General features: G+C 41.3%; 1 protein-coding gene across 1 annotated transcript in view; it reads left to right on the top strand.

Moving 5' to 3' along the window:
- The window catches only part of GOLGA1 (golgin A1), a 22506-nt gene extending 3238 nt beyond the window's left edge, over nucleotides 1-19268 (top strand). Inside the window, exons 3-24 of the mRNA XM_009334393.1 lie at nucleotides 59-133; nucleotides 631-728; nucleotides 1252-1284; nucleotides 2038-2166; nucleotides 2474-2643; nucleotides 3048-3159; nucleotides 3283-3378; nucleotides 3595-3720; nucleotides 4881-4976; nucleotides 5441-5536; nucleotides 5807-5959; nucleotides 6191-6286; nucleotides 7024-7113; nucleotides 8354-8456; nucleotides 9325-9482; nucleotides 9965-10126; nucleotides 10651-10710; nucleotides 11541-11711; nucleotides 12684-12770; nucleotides 13634-13786; nucleotides 16250-16333; nucleotides 18787-19268. Of these exons, the coding sequence (XP_009332668.1) occupies nucleotides 59-133; nucleotides 631-728; nucleotides 1252-1284; nucleotides 2038-2166; nucleotides 2474-2643; nucleotides 3048-3159; nucleotides 3283-3378; nucleotides 3595-3720; nucleotides 4881-4976; nucleotides 5441-5536; nucleotides 5807-5959; nucleotides 6191-6286; nucleotides 7024-7113; nucleotides 8354-8456; nucleotides 9325-9482; nucleotides 9965-10126; nucleotides 10651-10710; nucleotides 11541-11711; nucleotides 12684-12770; nucleotides 13634-13714 (2192 nt within the window). The 3' untranslated portion in view covers nucleotides 13715-13786; nucleotides 16250-16333; nucleotides 18787-19268. The remainder of the gene's footprint in view (nucleotides 1-58; nucleotides 134-630; nucleotides 729-1251; nucleotides 1285-2037; nucleotides 2167-2473; nucleotides 2644-3047; nucleotides 3160-3282; nucleotides 3379-3594; nucleotides 3721-4880; nucleotides 4977-5440; nucleotides 5537-5806; nucleotides 5960-6190; nucleotides 6287-7023; nucleotides 7114-8353; nucleotides 8457-9324; nucleotides 9483-9964; nucleotides 10127-10650; nucleotides 10711-11540; nucleotides 11712-12683; nucleotides 12771-13633; nucleotides 13787-16249; nucleotides 16334-18786) is intronic.
- The last annotated feature ends 1440 nt before the right edge of the window (nucleotides 19269-20708 follow it).

The raw sequence follows: 20708 nt of genomic DNA, 5'->3' as shown, positions 1-20708 counted from the left end.
AATTTCCTTCCCCAATGTCTGTTCATTCCTGGTCTGTGCTTCTCCCTCCTCACACAAGATTATGCTGATCAGATCCGAAACTTGCAGAAGATAAAAGAGAAGCTTGAAAATGCATTAGAAAAGCATCAGGATTGTACGTACTTTTCTTTTTCCTTTTTTTTTTTTTTTAAGTTGAAAACTGTTATGGTTGGAAGGAAACGCGTTTGATATATAGATGTTTTAATAATTTCCTTTTGAACTGTGCACCTCTAGGTTGCGAAGAATTAGAACACAAGTTCTTGCTTCATTTACAGTGTAAAAAGCAGCAGTAGTGTGTTGGCTGTTGAACAAAGTTGTTGTTATACTCCTTTTGCCAAATGTGGGGCTAACATGCAGGAGAGACTTTTTTGAAACCTACAGCTTTGTTATAATCCAGTGAGGAACAGTACTGCTATCTTCTGTTACTTCTGGCATTTGTCCAATGTGCAAGCAGTGTGAGGTAGTAAGTGGCACAGCGTTAGTGCTAGAGAGTCAAGATGGGGCTAATCACTTGCAGAAGCAGCTCTTCAAAGTTATAAATAACTTACAGAAAATTGAGAAGCAGTTTTAAAAGATGAGTTTTTAATACAGCTGGTGATTCTCTGTTGATAGCCTCCATGAGGAAGTTTCAGGAGCAGAATGAAGCTCACCAGGCCAGTCGAGCCAAGATGGCTGAAGGAATGGCTTTGGCCTTAGAAAAAAAGGACCAGGTAACAGAGCTTGAACAACTCAACTTTTGACTGTCTGGAGATCCGAGTGCATGACCTTGATGTTTTAAGCAGGTGTTGCCATCAATTAAAATAGGTGTTCGGCATTGTGTATGCTTCGTGTGCCAACATTGCGGAAAGAAGGGAGCGTTAAGTTCAAATGCCAGAAACAGTGTAGGACTTGTCATTGTTCTGACTGTTCTTACTGTTTTTAAAAAGAGCCCACAACAGTTTCTAATGTCAGGTTAAGCTTGCACGTGTGTTTGGTAAGATTCAATTGCAGTAGACCTGTTGTCACCTTTATTTTACTTTACTTGCATAAAGCTTATTCAGGTAGCATAAACGATTTCCTCAGCTTTTATATTAAAACACTAGTTGTTAGTTTTCTTTTGCTGATTACTTTTTTAATCATTACCACAACTTAGTATCTCTGTTAACAGTACAAATTTTTTTTTTTTTTTACTGTAATTGCTGTCCTTGAAAGTCTACAAATGGATTTTGATTTTTCTTCTTCTTTCTTGTTCAGGAGTGGATGGAAAAACTGGGTCAAATCGAAAAGGTAATTAAGTTTTGGGGTTTGGGGCTGGGTTTTTTTTTTGTGTGTGTGTATTTTTAAACACCAGCCTGTATACTTCCTACAGCTCAACTGTGTTCAGCCCTTTTTACTATCTGATCTTTATTCGGTGGGAGAGGCCAGACATTTGCTTTTGTTACCAGCCCCAGTGCTTCAGGAGGTATTTCTGGAATTATTTTTCAGTGGGGAAGTAAAGAATGATGGGTTGCAATGAGAAAGAAAGATGCACTTCTGTAAGGTGGAACAATAGTTTCCTTTATTACAGAGGAGGCAGCTGGGTTGCAGAAGGGAAGTAGTGACTTCGTCTGAGGTCTTGCAGTAGGTCATCTGTTTCATAAAAGAAATGAAACTTATTTTGCAGGGATTTTTTCAATACAGGATTTCAGTCTTATTGTTGTTCTAGCTGTTTAGCTTAGTCTATTTTAAGGCATCTCTGATTATGAAGACATTAAACATACTACTGCTTGTTGTCCATTTTTAAGAGTTCAGTTAGGGGATCATTGGCTGCGTTGTAATGAATATGGATTTTTTTGAGATTTTTCAAGTTCAGTAATTCGTTCCACATTGCCTACTGCAACATGAATGTGGAAGAGGTTCTTGTTCTACATGTAGCACCATCAGAGCGCCTTATGGCTGCAAGACAAGATTCCTTTCTCAGAGAGTTTAACTAAACTCCCATTGACTTGAAATGAGCGTACAGATATTCTTGGATTCCTCTTCTTTTTGTTGGTTTATCAGGAAAAAAAAATGCTTGAAACGCAGTTACAAGAAATGAGGGAGCAGAGTTTGAACCTTTTTCAAAAAAGAGATGAAATTGATGAACTGGAGGGCTTTCAGCAGCAGGAAATTGCCAAAGTTAAACACATGGTAAGATTATTTTAAACTTTTTTTTTCTTTCCTAAAATTTCTGTTAGAATACCGAGTTAGTGGTAGCTCTGCATTAATTTTCTTAGCCTTAATGCTTGTATACAGTCTTGGTCGGTGTCAAAATCCTAACAGTAGGTACATGCATGCAATATTACATAGTTTATTTCAACAGGGGCTTTTCTGGGAGTTATTTATTATTTCGTTCAATTGAGCTCATAACTTAATACAAGAGACAAGTTTCAATGAGAAGATTTTATCAGTATTATCAGGTCGTCTGTATTGTCAAAGATAATGTTCTAATATTCAGCTTTTGAAAAAGGAAGAATCTCTGAGCAAAACAGAGCAGGAACTAGAGGTGTGCACTCGAGAGCTGACCCACACTAAAGAGGTGCTTCAGGATGCAAGCAACAAGTCATCAGGCCTAAGGAAAGATCTTCAAGAGTTGCAGCAGCAGTTCTCGGAGCTAGAGGCACAGAGGTACGGATGTGGTGCTTCGTGAGGAGCAGTGTATGCATTTCCCCTATACTTTTACTTCATGCCCGGTTCTGTCTTTTTGGAAAAGTTTATACATGTAGTGAGCCGACTGAATAATTGCTTCTGGTATGCCAATGTGGATGTAAATGCCAAGTTTATATTTCTTTTCAAGCCAATTAAAGGAGTGCTTGTTTAGAGTTTTGTAAGCTTGTTATGATTTCTTTTTTTCATAGTTTGAATGCTTAACTGTCACTTTTTTTGGAAAATGTATAATCAAGCAGTGGCTGGTTTTAGGACGAGAAAATCTTGTTATTGCTTAGTCCATTTTCATAAGCAGCAGAATTATCTGCTAAAGATTATTTTTCTGGAACAGTATGTAACTTTTTTTTTATTCTCTTTCTGTGAAGAGATGAACTAATGACAGCTGAGACAAATGCAGAAAATAAGATCACTGCTCTGGAGTTAAGAGAACAGGAGCTACAAACTGTCATTCAGCAGCTTTCTGTAGACTTGCAAAATGTAAGTTTGAGTTAAGTGAGATTTGATTCAAAGAGCTTCTTGTCTGCAGGAGTTAGATTAGATGTCAGTTATGTGTTTTTGGAAATCTAAATTTCAAAGCAAGTAATTTCTCAAAATTTTTAGGCTCGAGTTGCTGGTTCTGGTTGTGAGAAGAGACTGGAAATGTTACAGGTGGAGCATGAATCTCTGAAGGTGGAATATGAACAACACAAGCAAAAGGTTAAGTGTTTTCAGATGCATCTGCTGTTGGCTGGTGTAAACGTGTACACTTGGGTAATGCACTGAGTTTGCAATTTGGTGCCTAGAAAGTGTTTTAGGATCATATTGTCTTTTCAAATAGGACTCTCTTTCTAGTGGCACTTTTAAGGTCAAACCACAATGGATTAGATGAAAGCTTCGCTACAAAAAAGATTCTGTGATTTCTTGTTCTCACAGATGACTTTTGAATTTGCTGAGAGAAATAAACTTACCGAACAGCTGCAGGAAAAAGTGTCTTCCTTGGAAAAGAAGCTAGAAAGAAATCTTTCAGGGGATGAACATGTGCGGGAGCTACTCAAGGAGGTAATTATACATTTATAGACTGCTTAAAAGTGTAATCTTAGTGAGATTTTTTTAGGACATACATTACTTACCACACATGGAAAGAATATACGATAACATAATGCAGGCACATTTGTGCCTTCAGTGTATATTGGCATACTGTCTGTGCTGGACAGAATTGTGTGGTTGACTACATTGAGCCTGTTTATGTAGATGTTGCACAGCTGTCTTTATTGGTGTTTCTGCATTGTCCATTTAGGCAATGCATCTGACTGCTTAGAAGCAAAAGAGCAACTTTTTAACATGCCCACAGGAGGTAGAACAATTTAAGAGTTTTATTGGTTAATCCTTCCAGAGAACAGCGCACACTTTTCCGTGTTCTTTGTCTTCTATTATCATGACTTGCAAAGCATTGGGACAGGGGGGGAACTGTTTTTGCACATAGGTGTACAAACAGAATGTTATATGTTGAAAGCTTGGGCCTCAGAAGTGTTAAGAAACAGCTGAAAACAAAGAACTTGGCTTTGGTCAGTGCCCTTTCTGTCGTTACTTCTCGATCTCTTTCTCAAGCACCGATGCTCCTGTTCAGAATCAGCTTGGAGCAGTGTTTCCCCAGCTGAGTCCTGGGCAGACAAGGGAAGATCTGCTCTTCCTTGGTCAGGCTTGCCTGCAAGACACATCAACTCTATGTTGCTATGATAAATGAACTTGGCTTAGTAAACTTGAGCCAGTGTAAAGTCCATGCAGGGGTAGTAAAACATTTTGGAAAGTAACTACCATAACTAGCAAATGTTTTACCTTCTTTGTGTGTTTGCTGTGACGCAGGAGAAGTTAAGCTTTCAAAAAAAATTTTTTTTAATCCCTTAAACTTGGCGTGGGTTAGAAAATTATGACCTGGCTGCTGATTAGAGTTTACATCTGGATCATGGCAGGATGACAGTGAATTTCCCATTGTTAATATTAATGATGTCATCCCCAGGGCAACATGATCTGTGGAGGCCGTATGCAGTCACATCAAACTTGCTGGTTCCCAAAAGCAAAGCTGTACTGCACATCAAAATAACTGTTTCATTTTAGTTTGACATTATTAATGAAATATAAAGGAAAATCTTAATTAAAAAAAAAAATCCTCTCTCTTTGTCCATCCTTCCTCTTGTTCTTCATCTCAATATAATCTTCAGAAAGCTACTCTTGAGCAGAAACTGGATGAAACCAGGCAGCAGGTACTAACAGACAGAACGCATCACGCTGAGACTGTGAGCCGATTGGAAACACAGGGAAGGCTTGGGGGGGTGGGGGGGGTTTCCACCACAGTTTCCCACTGTTTCCAGCCTATTTATGCCCTATACCTCCTCCCCTCACTGCACTTCTGCTGTCAGCCAAAGGTGAGACTACATGTCACATTTAGTCTTGAAAGGAAAGTCTAATTGATCAATGTCTCTGGTCAGCTCTCCACCTTTGGTGGTGGAGAAGGGCCTAGAGGTTATGAAGTTAGGATAGGGAAGATATGCATGAAATCTCTAAGAAACAAACAACTGAAGTGCAAGCATTGCTGGGGGGTTAGTGGTGTGGCGAAGAGTTTTTAAAAGCAGCACGTGTCAAGTAGGCAGTCTCTCTGAACTATGTGGTTTTGTGGTTTAATGTTTACCTTCCTCTGCTGGGTCATTCCACATTCTTGTACCTCTTTTCTAATAATGTAGATGCCAGTGGATAAGGAATGTAATGTGTGGTTATATTTTAGAATAAAGAACTGGAACAAAAACTGCAGATTGCAACAGAAACATTGAAAAAGAGCAAAGAAGCAGCTGCTGAGCAGGATCTGAAGATCCAGAAGTTGGTGAGTATGCTGCATGATGTTTCACTGACCAGTAGCAGATCAGTCTTCAGCATCCCCAGAGAGACTAATTTCTCTGTGTTCGTTTCGTTACTCAAGTGTTTTCTTGCTGTTTGTCTCCTAAACAAGTGCCTGTATATGAGTACATGACGCTGCTGCCAAAAGGAATAGTGTTGCTTCAGTTTGAGTGTATGTCACATGGAGTGGTGTCCAATTCTTGTCAGAGCTTCAAAATACCATTTTATTAACGTAGTGTTCTTTATTTCTCTTAAGCAAACTAATCTAGAGGATGAAAGAAGTAAACTACAGCAACAGATTTTAAGTGAGAAACATCGGTATGATCAGAAACTTACTGGGCTGGAGTCTCAAATTGCTGCTCTTGAAACAGCTTGGGAATTTGATAAAACAGCTACTCAGCACAAGATTGTAAGTAGAGAAACTGTTCAGTGGGCCATGTGAGTCTTCACAAAATGATTTTAACACAGCTTGTAGACCTCACGTGTTGTCTGAATGTTCTTATTCAGCGCTCCTAGCATTATAATAGATGATCTCATACTCTGAGAAACTAAATATGAACAAAGCATTTGATGTGTTTCATTGTTTAAACAAGGCATTAGAATAATTGTGCTTAGTATTTAAGCAATCTTTATTTTACAGAGCCAGTTGGAAAAGGAAAATGAAAATCTTAATGGAAGCAGAGAAGATTATGAGAGTTCTTTAAAAAAACAAGAGTCTGAATTGAGCAGAATACAGGTAAGGGCTTAATTGGTTAGTGGTGGTTAAATACAGAGCCAAGTTTGAGAAACAGTGAGCAGCAAAGTGTATTACATTCTCAGTACTTGGAGTCACATTACATTCGGGTTGCATGTACTTACAGCTGTAAATCATCTTTGGTACTCAGTAGAAATGCATTTGAGGAGCATTACAAATGGCTGATCCTTTTCTGAAACAGAATGCTTGGGTCTGCCTGAATCGGGCAGAAAATAATACATTCCCATATTGTCAGGCATGAAGAGCTTTTAAATCCTGTTAGCAGTAATGAATACAGAATAGTTCAACATCAAATTCCATTCACAGCATTCAAAACAAAAGTTAGAAACTTAAGTTGGTCAGGTATTTACAGCTTATACTCAGTCTTTTGACTGTAATTTTAGATTGTTGAAAGTTTTTTCTGTAGCTACTCTTGGATGCACAATTGGAATAAAGATCAGTTGTAGGAAGGAGCTACTTCTTCGTAATAGAGACTTCAAGCTAAAAGATCTTTTAAGCATTAGATATGTTTGGCCTCTTACATCAGTTCAGTGGTGTTCTTGCATGTGCAGATAGCAGCAGTGCAGTAAAACAAAACAGTAACTCTCATTTGGAAGCGTAAATCATGGTGTGTTAGAACAGCCATAAATCCTCATTGCGAATGGATTTGCGTTTAAAGATGAGAGACTGACCTGCTTTTAGTTGTCTCGAGTAACCTCTCAATTACTTTTGGTTTGCAGAATGAATTGAGCAGCAGAGAGACTGTCAGCATTGAAATTGCCAAAGCATTGGAAGAAACACGAAAACAAAGAGAGGAATTACAACAGCAGGTTGGTTAATATCAACAGTCTAAAATATATTTGGGTGCTCCCAACCAGGCACAGACCGGACTAGATTTGGACTTAATTAGTGTTCCTGACTGTTATGATAATCAGAATCATATCCTCAGCATGCAAGACAGCAGTGGTTGCCTCAGTGAACTTGAAACTGAAGGGTGTCTATATAAATGCCTGCACAAGAATGTAATCAACTTAGGTGACTTATTCCATTGGAAGAATGTAAAATGCTGCTGACTGCAAAGTTAAGGATATTTGTAAGTTTGTAGGCTCAAGAGTTACGGCAGGTTGTGGCAGTTGAATACGAACAACTGCGGGGAAGACCAGGTAGTAGCAAGTGAATACATTTCTCTGCTCAAATGCAGAGCCCTTTAAATCTGTAAGATGGTGCATAGTCCCAGTGGGCCAGCCATCTTGAGCCATTGGCTAGTTGGCAGTTTGTTTTGAAGAAATCTATTCATTCTGTTGTTGTTCCTTTCAGCACTTACATCGCACCTTTGTCCCTCTGAAGCACAGCAGTTCTAAAATTGTAAATTTCCTCATAGGGAGGAGGTTGTATCCAGTAACGAAATACAAATTCTAGGTAGTCTTGTTTTGTTGTTCTTTTATTAAAAATGGTCATGGTGGATAATGTGAGCTTGTGTTTGCTTAAGCTGGGAACTGCCAACAGAGCAAGTTTGACTGAATTCAGTCCCATCTTTTGGTTTCTTTATTCTTCTGGGACTGCTGTAGATCTGTGCTTGCTTAGTCCAGCTGTATGTAAAAGGGGTATAAGGTGATCTCTGGTTTTGCTCAGCGGCTGTTTTGCAGCTGCCACCTGCTGGTTATGAGGCAATCTGTAATTGTGGCACAGAGTTTATCAGAAGCGAAGTGTGTTTTAGCTCTTACAGCGCATTGACTTCAGTGCTTTTTAATGAGGTCAGCATTGTAGAGGTGATGCCTTCTGTGAGTCTCTGAATATATCACAGACATCCACACTGTATTATCTGTAACACTAATGCTGCACAAACCACTTCTTCAAGGTGTTGTATTGCCTAGCACAGAGTTCAGGCAGCCCCTGCCAGTTGTAGATACCAGACACTGCCCTTGTCACTGATAAAAGAATTCTTCTCCAGTCCTTCCCACACACACACACAAAATATCCGCACCTCTGAGGTATGTTGAAATCTTTCAATGCCCTCTTCTAGTTTTATATCTTTAATGACTTCTGTTTGTTTGTTTGCCTGCTTTGAAGGTTTCACATCTGGCTTCCTTAATAAAGGAAAAAGACGAGCTGATTGAGGAAAAATGTGATATGCTTCTAAAACAGAAGGAAGAACTAAACCAACTGAGTCAAGGTTAGACCAAACGAGTCTACTGTATCCCAGACAGCTTTATCTAAGTACAGTGTCTAGTTCTCAGCTGGCCTGATAGATTGTAATAATTCTAGATTTCTCGTCCGTATTTAATCTATTAGAATTTTCAAAATCTTGTATCCTGCAGTAACAATTGGACAGTCTCTCTACTGCGTCCTTAAAAACAAAACCACTTTTTTTAAATCAGTCTTACGCTTATACACCATAAAATAACAAATCTTGCTGTACTTCTTGTAAATGATTGTTTTGCGCAAAACATGAAATAAATGATACAGATTAAAAACTACTACTTCATTGCACTTTAAAAACTGCACTTGATTGAAAGATTATTTACATTCTTAAAGATCAGCTGCAAACTGATAGTCCACAGTCATACTAAAAATGAAGTGCAGTCATCTTCATTCAGTTCCTAACCCACCGTGTTTCCACTATTTAGAAAGGGAACAAAACCGTAGCTCTTGTTGCACCATTCCATTGGCTAGCCATGTGTTGGTAGCCATTTGTGCCAGCTAGCCATTTGTGCTCACATCTCAGCCCCAAGTGTTTCCTGTGCAGTCACAGCAGAAGTCACACAGACTTTTGATGGGGGTCTTTTAGAGGAGGTATAATTGATAATCATGTTGTTAAGTATTAAAATCACTCTGACTTTCAGACAGTTAGGCTGCTCCTTTGCAAAAACGTGCATGTGAGCTTGGGTGGCTTAAATTCCATCATCTTTCTGTCTTTACGACAGAGCAAGGCAAAAAGGTCAGGATTTACTGTCACTGTAACTTGCTTTGTTTAAGAAAAACAATTGGAAACTCCCATTTGATTCAGTAGACTGATACTAAGCAGGTCTCTCCTTTCTCAGATCATGAAGCTGTCTTGCTGCGAATGCATCAGTTGCAATCTGACATAGAAGCAAGTAATAGCCGAGCAGTGGAGAAAGAAGAAACGGCAAGAAAGGAAATTGATGAACTGAAGTTGCAGATACAGGAGTGCCTGTTGGCCAGAGAACATGAGAAAAATGTGAGTGCAGTCACAAATCTGATCTGTTCAGACTTCTCAGGAAAATAAGCAGGTGTGCAAGAGACCCCGTTTCTGTCGTGTCTGGTGATACGTGCTTGGAACTGTTTACTTTACAACTTGCTCGTGACCTGAAACACCAGCAGTGTAGACCACCACTATTTGTGGTTCCCAGTCTTCCGAAAGAAAGCTGTTTCCTGTCAGATCTGTGACTGGTTTATGAAAGACAACCCCTTATTTTATTTGACTCATAAAATGTCTTTGAGAGAACCATTTTGAAACTAATGAGAGAGACCCACAAGCAATAAGCAGGCCAGTGAGAGATATAGCCAACTAGATTGCCACTAATGCTTTCTGGTTTAAAAAAGCAACCACCACCACCCCAAAAACAACAACCAAAAAGAAGTCTAGCTCTCTCCCTGTGGAGTCTTCATGGGCTGCAAATGTCATGATGTCTCTGCAATTCACTCTTTTAATTTTTATAGGTTTCAGAACTAGAGGAATCGACTAGAGCCTTGAACAACAAGCATTTACATTCTCCAGAAAACTGTGTGGTGGAACAGAATGGAGACATAGCAGCTGCAGACGTCATTCAACTTCAGAAAGATAATAGAGAGCTGGAACAGCAAATTGCTGAGAAAAACAAGGTGAACTGAAACAACAGAAACAGTTGTTAGTCTTTCCCCTTTTAATTAGGAAGCCTAATAATTGGTGCTGCCCATGCTGCAGCCTTAGAAGGACAGGCTTACCAAAATGGCAGATCCAATTTGAATCCAGTATGCTGTGAATAAATTTTTTCCTCTGGATTGTACAAGCGTCTAGCAACAGTGGATAAAAACTGCAGCCAGAATTGTAGGAATCCTTGCCTATTTTAGAGGAAAGATGCACCAAATGGTACCGTTTACAGCTTTCCTGCAGAGCCCTTTTGTGTGAATTCAGTTCACTTCCACTGTGCTGCCACATGAAAGCCCAAGTATCCTGTCATATGCCTGCTAATGTGTGGAGCTAGAAAGGCAAGACATTCAGATTGTTTCTTCAGAGCCATCAACATTGTTTAATGATTGTTTCATTCATTACACTTGTTTGTTATGGGTTTTTCCAGGTATCTCTGGTTCAAAATGTGTCCTGACAATGAATACTGTATGAACACTAACCTTTGCTTTGCTTACAGATGATAAAGCAGCTACAGCAAAGAATGACAGAACTCAAGAAAACCCTCCAGAAAGAGTTGGTAAGGGTTATGTTTTTCAGTCTCTTCAGCTGGCACTTACTGACAGTTACTTGCACTACTAATTCCAAAAGCTTGACTGCTAGCTAGAGTGTAATTTTTTTACTAGGGATGTCTGCAGTTTCCTTTTGTTTGCAGGCAGATCAATGAACCCTTAAATTAAGGAATTACGTTATTCTGGATCATTTATTGAACGGATGGTGTGACACAGGCAGCCATCACCACTCAGCTCTTACAACAGAGAATTTTAGCTACAGAAGACCTGTATTTGGTAATCTTGGGCATGTAATACATTTCTGTAGAGTGAACAACTGAGGTTTGATTGCTGCTTAGCTGCCATTCAGCTGAGTTTTACCATGGGAGTGATATCTGCCCCAGGGTAAGCTCCCCTTTAATCCCTCTTACAATAGTTTTTCTCTCCAATAAAAAATTATTTTTAAAAGAATTAAGAGGTTTTAAATACTCTGATATTGTTCTTTTTGTTCTGAGCTTGAAAATTGTTTGGAGAAAGCCCATGTTTGAAAGGCACAGAGCAAGTTAGTGATAAAAGAAAATTACCAGGTGATAGTTTCTACCATGGAGCCAGTTCCATGCTGGTTTGGGTAATGTACACGTAACACTAACAGCAACTAGCTTCTGTCCTAGAGTCTAGGGAGCGGTGAAGACACTTCTCTGCTGTGATCCCGTGAAGGATGAGAAGCTTGTCCTGTTGATGCCCAGGTTGTACCCACCTTGTGGATACAAGCCCTCGGTGTTAGATATCTTGGACCCGGATCCTCTCCCAGTGTCAAACTGACAGAGTCTACAATGTCCTTCTCTTTTTCTTTTTTTAGAAAATAAGGCCTGACAGTGAAGTACCTGAAGTACGTGAAAAAGCAAATTCTGAAGTGCCTAATGCTTCTGTGACTGTCACAAACAACTCTGATTTAAATGACTCAAGGGAGATAAACTTTGAATACCTTAAACATGTTGTACTAAAATTCATGTCCTGCCGGGAATCTGAGGTAAAGATGTACACTTACCTTCTCTTTCTAAGTCCGTCTTTCTCTAGAAACTGCCACCTGTTGCCTGCTAAGGACGCTTCCATGCCAGTTCCATACTTTTATACTCAAAAAGTTGTTGACTGATTCAGCACAATGAAGCAAAATAGCTAACAGTGATATGTTCGGAAGTACAGATTATTATGAACTAAATGAAAGGGAAATGTGAATTTTTAAGAGGTAGTTATGTCTGGAAGTTAAAGATCTGAAGCTACAAGACATTCCCTCTGCACTACTCTAAAAAACATACGTGGAGTATGTAATTAGAGTGGTTGTACATTTAAGAAAGACAGCAAAAAAACCCAAGAAAAAGACACAAAGCACTTGCTGTTGATCGGTAAGAGGTAATTCCTTGTGCATTTGGAGCTCCTTCACATTCTCCACATGGTGTCAAAAAAGTTAAAGGTAAAAAAAGTCATGCCAACGTTGCTTAATTGCAAGTCAGTGGGTGAGATCAAGAGATAATTGTGCGACTCCGTGGTATCCTGAGCGCTTGACTCTCTTACTCTGCATTGTGTGTCCCATTTAGAATATTAGTACTATAGAGTTAATACACTTAAGTGTATATTTAAAACGGCGTGATTCTTTCCTGCCTACATGCTGGTTTGATCAACTTAAAGCTTAAAAAAACTAGGATGCCATAGGAGCCAAACTTCTTCTCTATTCTAACTAACTAGGCTCCCCATTTGTCCTCTTCCCAAAAATATGTAAACCAATATTAAAGAACAGAAAGCCAGGAAACACAAACAGAAGAAATAAGATACAGGCCATCCTCGTCTTTTGGAACTGGGGATAACGGAAGGCTGCTGTTCGCAGCTTCACAGTTGTGACTAGAAAGTCTGTGACCAAACCTACAGAAAAACTGTGCTGCACCATAGTCCAGAATGTAGAGCCCTGAGAGCATCGTAAGCAACAAAACACTGTGGTTTCTTTCAGGCATTCCATCTAATTAAAGCTGTATCTGTGTTACTGAATTTTTCACAAGAGGAAGAAAACATGCTTAAAGAAACTTTAGAGTACAAGGTAAGGGTTCTGTTCCACTTGTAGTCTCTAACGGGACTCCCAGCAGATGGAATGAAAATTCTTAGATGCTGGGAGATCATGAAAAGTATCTTTTCCAAAATTTAGTTACAATAATAAATGTAATTTATTATTAAAATGTTAGGTAATCACATACATACATGTCGGAAATTGTCCATTTCAGTGAGGGAAATACTTTCCAGTGCTTCAGAGAAGGAGTAACAGAACAGTTTTGCCCATTGGACTCAGTCCGTGGAGGGAAGCTAGAAGCTCCTTGCTGGAGTACAGTCAAATGTTTAAAAGCAGGAAGCCAAATTCTTGGTTTGTCGTTTTGACATTGGGCTTAGACACCTGTTTCTCCTTTCCATTGCGTAAAATGAGATCTCCTGCATGTCCCTGGCTATGTGGTTATTAGTGAATGTTCATAAATGAATGCTGCCTCAGTTCCTTCTATGTCCTCCATTCATCTCTGCCCACTCAGTAAGCTGGACATGTTCAGTCTGCGTATGATTGCAACTGAGGGAGATCGCCTTGCCTTCTTGTTCGGGGAACAGTTTAATACTAGACTGACTAAAGGTACTGTGTTTAAATGACTGTAGATTTGTAATTTGTAATTATTTTAAAGGAATATATGTAAGTGTAATCTTCAGTCAGCTTCACTTGTGGAAAATGGATGCTGTTTCTTCCAGATTTGATTGTGTGAAACGATCTTCTTCAGGCTGAAGTCTGCAGCATTCTGTTTTATAAATAGTTCTTTCCATCAAATGATGGGGAGATGCCTATGTACCATGTTCTTTCTTTTTTGAATCTTCAGCTTCTTAAAAGTGTGAACGTAGCATAATGTGTATTGTGCTTTCCTGTCCTAGATGTCATGGTTTGGGTCAAAGCCATCTCCTAAAGGCAGTATCCGGCCGTCGATCTCAAGCCCAAGGACACTGTGGCCTTAAGGAAACCTGAAAATGGCAGTCAGCATCTAGCCACTTTTTTCTGTGAAAAGAACGCTGAACACACTAATTCAGGTGTGTCTTAATCACTGTCATTGCAGTATTTTGTACAAGAACTTTTGACGCTGTTTACAAAACTAATACTGTGCAAGGAGAAATTTTCACTACAAACTGAAACACCTCTTCTGGGTTGGATTTGGGGACCATTGTCTCGGTGGTCTCTTAACGGAAGTCAGCTCCTTGTGCTCCTCGGTCTTGTTTTCTTGGCACCAAAGGGTAATGTTAACCTCACTAATACCGGTGCTGGCAGTTCAAGCTTCTAACGCGTGCATCTGTTATGATGGTGATTCCAGCTTCTGTTATGGAGGGCTAGAGTTGAGTAACTCTAGGCACAGTAAAGCTTCCTTGTCTCACTGTGGAAAGCAAGCAATGAAAAAAAAAAAATGTTGGCAGTGCTGTATTGCGTTTTTGACAGTTTGAAAAGCCTTTCAAAGAACAGGAGCAGGAGCTTTAACCAAAAAAGAAATCTGCCTTGCCTTGTTATACTGACATAACTAACAGTTCGCATTTTTTCATATCACTGTGTAATTTAAGGTGCATATATCCTGGCCTGCAGTCCTGAAGGCTGCATGTTGATGATTATTTAATTTGAGAGCACAACTTTAGAGTTGTCTGATTTTACTTTTCTTAAAGAAAAATAATATTTAAAATGGTCTTAATTATAGTACCTAATACTCAGTCGCCTTGAAAACTAATCTATTAGCCTGTACCATAGGTTGTTAGCATTGGGAAGAAGGGGTAGTAAACAATTTTAAATTTTTAAAGCTGGATTCCAGGTATTGTAAATGCACAGTGAGAATACCTTTTATTTAAAAAAAAAAAAAATAGTGACAAAGGGTGAAGAATATTGGTACTAAACACCTTGATTTTTATTTTTTTTTCTTCTGCTAGCAACAAATCTTCATAACCAGTATCCGCCTCTTTGGTTGTGGTTTTCTGTACTTCAAATACCAATGCTTAAAAACTGTTATGAACATGTAGTGGGCTGTTAACTGTGTCCTAACTACATGGTAAAAGAAATGCTGCTCATGAGGTTTTTGGTTTTGGGGGCAAAATTCAACTCTTAATGAATAAATCTTGGTTCCAGCAGCTTGCTTTCCTTCCCCCTTAAGAAAAGGGGACCAAGGTGGCACTTGCCTCACGGAGTGGAAGCACAATTTTGCCCACAGTTACTACCACCACTGCGAAATCTAGATGAAAATGGGAAGCAGCAGTAAGTCTGACTTCTTGAAAATGGGAAGCAGCAGTAAGTCTGACTTCTTAAAAATGGGACATATTTCCAAAAAACTACATACGTATGGAATTCGATGAGCAGGCTGCAATTCTGGTAATTCTCTTATGATGAGGTTTGTGTTACTAACAATGGTTTTATTAAATGTCTTCAAGATAATTCAACCTGTCCTCTAGTGGAGATACAGTCACTGTTCAGGTTTTTAACTTTGCTTTGCCTCCAGGGGTCTGAATGACCTTGGTGGTGGCAGCCAAGATGTAGTGTTAGAGTTACAGCACGTGAGCTGCTCCCTGCTTCCATGCACACTCATGCTGTGGTAGAGATGAAAGTATCCTTCCACGTGAGGTCAGTTATCAGAGCGGTAAAAGTGCTGCAAGTCTATACCCTGCCTGACCTCCCCAGTTTTGTTCATCAGCCATATCCCAGAGACAGGTACTCACAGTAGCTGTTACCTTGGCGCAAGTGACACTCCTCAGTTTAGAGCTAGGTTGTATTTATTTAAAGTTAAGAAAACCAACAGGATTTTTTTAGTACACTAAAGCTTGTCCAAACTCAGTCTTTAGTAACCTGATCCATGGCACTTAACGATACCATAGGGAAGCTTGTGGGAAGAGCACAGCTCTGCTCTAATACGAAAATAGACAATCAAGAAGTGGGTTTATATCCATTGCTCCTGTACTGAAACAGAGCAGGGCAGGATAACCCTGTTGGTTCTGGGAAGATTTTATTCTCCAAGGTCTTTTTCTTTAGAATATCCCTTTGCCCTGGCCTATTTCTGTGGGACCCAAGACCACGGGACAGGACTCCCTCTACTCACGCCGATGCCTGCTGAATGACTAATCAGTTTATGTTGATCCTGGCTTGAAAAGTTACTGCTGAACAGTAAGAAAAGCAGTACAGGCAGCCTAGAATAAGGAGTGACAACGTAAAGTCTTAGATTATATATTCACTAACACAACTTCAATTTAAGATCCCAAAGCTCATACAGGATCAACTTACCAGAAGAACTAGTTCTTAAGTGTTGAATTTTCTTTCGGTATCAGAGCAAGAATGGTGTGTGTACATATATTAAAAAGCTAATGCACTTTCCCTTGTATAAAAACAGTGGTATACATAATCCTTTCTATGGCCATTGGATTTCTTTCCTTCTATGCTGTAAATATGGATTGTATTATGAAACACTATGAAATTTGTGGTGCAATACATTTTGGATCAAAACCCTAATCTTGATTTCTTTCTCTTTATAGTTCTGGTTATCTCCACTGGGATGCTATAGCTATTAAAAATTGAGAGATTTTAAAGCATGAAACAAACCCCACCTTCTGCCCATGGTAAGAATGTCAGCCATGTTATTAAGGCCCCTATTTCTCATAGGGCATTAGGCCAGGAATGAGGCAGAGTGCTTCTACCTCCTAAAATCATCTCTCACCAGGGACAGCTGCTGCTGCACTCTTAGCAGCTGATAAAAACAAAGACTGAATGGAACAGGGCCTTCTGAGCAGCTGCTTCACTTGGAGTATGCTCGTTTGTGCCAAAAGGAGGGCTCCTTCCTGGCAGATAACCCTGCCAGACTCATGGCGCATGCTGCCAGCCGAGCCCCAGAGGGATGCTGCACAACCCCAAAGCTCTTGCCAAGGGTGCTGTAACTGATGGTGGAGACAGCAGTGGTCTGAGTAGTTGTGTCCTTCTGTCTGGACAAATCAAGGATGAAACATCTGTGCATACTGACTCAAAGGCAGCAGCTCATTTTGCTATACTTCAGTCCTGCAGGAGGTGAGGACGCACTAATACATAAATAAGTTAGTAAGTTCTGAAGTATTTTCTTGACTTTCTAGGATGGACAAGAATATAAAATCAAACCATGGGTGATTATGTATTATAGTTTCTGCATCTTAGAAGCCTTGATTGGAACAGCTGAGCTTGGTCTCACTCCCTGCAACCAGCATAGCTGGATTTGAGGACAAATTCTGTGAATGGTTGGAGTTAAGAGCATTCATGCAAAGGTGGACACTTAGCTTAGAATTGGTATATTGCTGGCCTGCTTTTGAATAAGTCAAACTTACAATTTAGCGAAAAATAAATTACTAACTCATGTGATCCAAGAACTTTATTGATGCAGCAGGCACTTTACAATGAAACCAACCCCACAGTCCAATTAGTCTTTCGACCATACGTACAAAACCATCAGTCTAATAAGCACTTCTCCTGCCTGTAAGCTGTCGGGATCTTGCATCTGCCAAGGACACAGCTACCTCTTAAATAAGCAGTACACACAGGGTCTTTTATCACCACACTTTGATAAAGCAGCATCTGAAAATACCTGTTCACTTACAGTAGTAGGAGGGAGGAGCGTGCCTTCTCTCTGCCTTTTAAAGAAGGGATCAGGAGAATGTCTTGGCTCCTGTATTTGATAGTCGGAATATGCAGGAATACCTTTACTCTTCCCCCACCTTTAAGGTTAAAAGCATTCCAAGAGGAGGTTTCCATAGTATTTCAGTAGATTGCAATCTCTAATAAAGATGGACCAGTGTCATTTCAGCTGATTCCTTCTTCTGAGTCCAAAATCGATCGTTGTCTTGGTTCAAGCTAATAGTCTTTTAAACAGTCTTTCTTGCTGTAAGAACTCTTACTATGGAACCTAGTCCACCTACTGCTAATGCCTGTGGGGATGGGAAAAGGAGAGAGGTGTTACACAGAGTCACTGCATCATGCAAGCCAGCCGCTGCGTCGCACACAAGAGGCATCTTAAAAGAACAATTACGTGTTTAATAACAGAAGAGCTTACGGCTCTTCTCCAAAAACTTACTTTTGACACATAGGCAGCCTGGGCTGTTCTACCTCATTCTGCCCCTTTTTCGCTCTCCAATCTTTAAAAGTTAATTGGGGGAAATCGATTTGTTCTCTCTAGCACACACAGACATTAAAGACGTTTTGTTTCGTTTAGGTACTAAACTGTATCACGCAGCGTCAGGTTTCCATGATGAAACTGCGTTGCCCCACCAGCCTGCGAGGCCAGGCAGCGGTGGTTCTCGGTACGACTGCTCCAGCACACAAAGTGCTCGCACGGGCGGGTTCGCTCACGCAGCCCCAGACCACAGCGCGACTCTCTATGCTGTCTGCTACCACCAGAACAGGAAATACAGTTCCCGGGTTGTTCCACCTCTTCGTGTCTCTGCAGGTGCCTTCTGCCCTGCTGACGCCTTTACCTTCCTGCGGCGGCAAGTTCTACGTTCACACACTGACTGCTCTTTGCAGTGTGTTCTCCAAATGATTTAGGCCAACAGTTAAAAGGCTAATGAGGGAGCTCAGACCTGAACTCAGATCCTTGCTTGTTCCGATCTTGGGAAGTTTGTGCCTCACTTCCCCTCTGTAAATATAGATGAGAGTGATCTTTGACTCAAATTATTGTAGTACATATATAGTAATATTCTATAAATGTACTCTGAGATGTAAGAACCAAGGGACTGAAGGGTAGACAAAACCAAATACAGTATTTCAGTAACCCATATACCATTAAATATGAAGGGAAAATTACATTCTCCAAAATCTAACAAACCCTCTTTTGGATCTAGAGAAGGATACCCATGTCACATGTCATTGACGATGCAGGATGTCTCACCTCCCACATCCCTGAACGGGAAAGGAGGAAGGGCTCGTTTCAGTTTCACTTGCATCCCTCACTGTAAATAACGTATCCTTCTAAAGCCTAGAAGAAGATGGATGTGATTATGAAAAAATAAATGTTAAAGCTGACTGCTTAAAATGAGGCGTGTTTACTTTGCAGACGTAATTCAGATACAGCCCAGTGGGTATTGCAATGTATGAAATGAAAACAATGATCAACAGTATGAGACGCCTCGCTGTCGTTAGGAAACAGATGACTGCAAAGCGTCCACTCGGAGCAGAGCCTGCACGCGCTGTAGGTGTGTAAACGTTCCCGAGTTACCAAACCTGATACACAGGGGACGACGGCTGGGCCTTTTCCAGAGGACAGACGGGTACTACTACTGAGCAGCTGACTCCTCTCTGAGCAAGCCACACGTCTTACCGGTAGTGCTAAAAAGCAGCACACAAGCAAGGCTTTAAACCCTGCCCGGCCTACTTCAGACCTGCCTTGTTCCTTTCAAAACAAAGAGGACGAGATGCTTTACAAGTGCCTACATGCTCTGAGCGCTGTCATCTTTCCAGTCAGGGTGGTGGTGTGTAATGCTACACACTGGGAGCACCCACCCATGGTTACCTGAAAACAGTCTGCAGTGGAAACAACAACAGGAAAAAAAAGAAAAGGAAAAAAAAAAAAATTCAAGCAGAAGCATGTTCTTCGCTGTCCTGAGAAACTCCCTCCTCCTCCATCAAGGTTCTGCAAAGCCGGTGACAGCTGCTAATAGCTGGAGTCACCCTACGCACGTTCTGTCTTTACGTATCACAGGAAAAAACCCGTACTTTGTGAAAACGACCCCAGCATTAGCAGCAGGATGCACTGCTACAGCGCCGGTGGAACAGGGAGCTGCAGCATTCCTGGGGATCACTTTTCCTAGGAGGAGCACTGACAGCCAGCGCTGCAGCTAAAACCCCTGCGAGCTGGGGACGACAAAGTCATTTCAGATTCCTGCCTGGGGGCAGTGGCACCGAGCAGCTGCTTCACGTGCCTCATCCCGTCAGGAGAGGGGACATTCAACAGTCGGCTGACGGACGGTTCCTACCCTCCACAACGGTCATTTCACAGAAACGCAAGGGGACCGCTCCGGGTCCTAGTGGAATCTTTCCGGAGATCTCAGAAGCCTCTCCTGTGCAAACCAAACAGGTTTGCTAAATCCTGTCACTAGGCTGCGGCATGTATGCTGCTAACAGCACTCGGCTGGTGAAAACTGCCAGACCTGAGCCAGCCTGAGCCCCCCCCCAGCCGAATCCTCGGCTGCAGAGGACCGCTGACAGCCACACCGTCCGACCAGCCCCATCTCCGCTCCCAGCTCTTTCTCCTTGGTGGGGCCACTGGGCTCACTAGATGCAGAAGGCGGTGCAGTGCTTCCTCCAGCAGACACTGCCCTGCCACAAGTCTCACCTCTCCCCCTGGCTGACATACAGGCAAAGGCTGAACAAGTCCAAGCTCAAAAAGACCAAAGCTGAAAGGAAGTGCCAGTTACTGTGCTGCTCGGGGATGAGCCCCCTGCCATCATCTGCTGCTCTTGCGGGGGCTCTCACGAGCGCACTGGCAAGGACCCTGCGGAGCGTGGCTGAGCCAAGAGAGCACCAAACACGTACCTTTTCATGCCACTGAAGTAATATTGCACTGCTATTTTCCGTTGGCTTTTCAAATCCTTTATAAATGTACTTCATTAACAAGTCAACGCCATTTCTGTCTAAGGAATTCACTGCTTGTTCTATTTCACTGCTTTTAAAAGACGTGAGGACTTTCAGCATGGTTCCCTGGGCCTGCTCCTGCAAAGACAAGGAAAGGAGAGTCACGTGAGGACCAGCACGGTCGGAAGCGATCCCAGGGCTTGCGTTCGACAAAGCGTGCTCAGAGGACCAGTGGCTACACCGATGGCTGGCTTGCTTCTGTAAGCGAGCAGGCGAACGCGCTTCACGTCAGGTTCCGGGAGTGAGAAGGAAGGGGTGAGCGCGGTGGGACCGCCTACGCAGAGAACGCGGCATGCTGCTGTACCGCTCACTAGCAGCGCTGGGGGGGGGGGGGGGGGCGGACGG

Source organism: Pygoscelis adeliae, unplaced genomic scaffold (assembly GCF_000699105.1).
Source record: "Pygoscelis adeliae isolate BGI_AS28 unplaced genomic scaffold, ASM69910v1 Scaffold150, whole genome shotgun sequence".
NCBI lineage: Eukaryota > Metazoa > Chordata > Aves > Sphenisciformes > Spheniscidae > Pygoscelis > Pygoscelis adeliae.
Note: the sequence above shows the minus strand (reverse complement) of the source record. Positions and strands in the feature narration are given on the sequence as shown.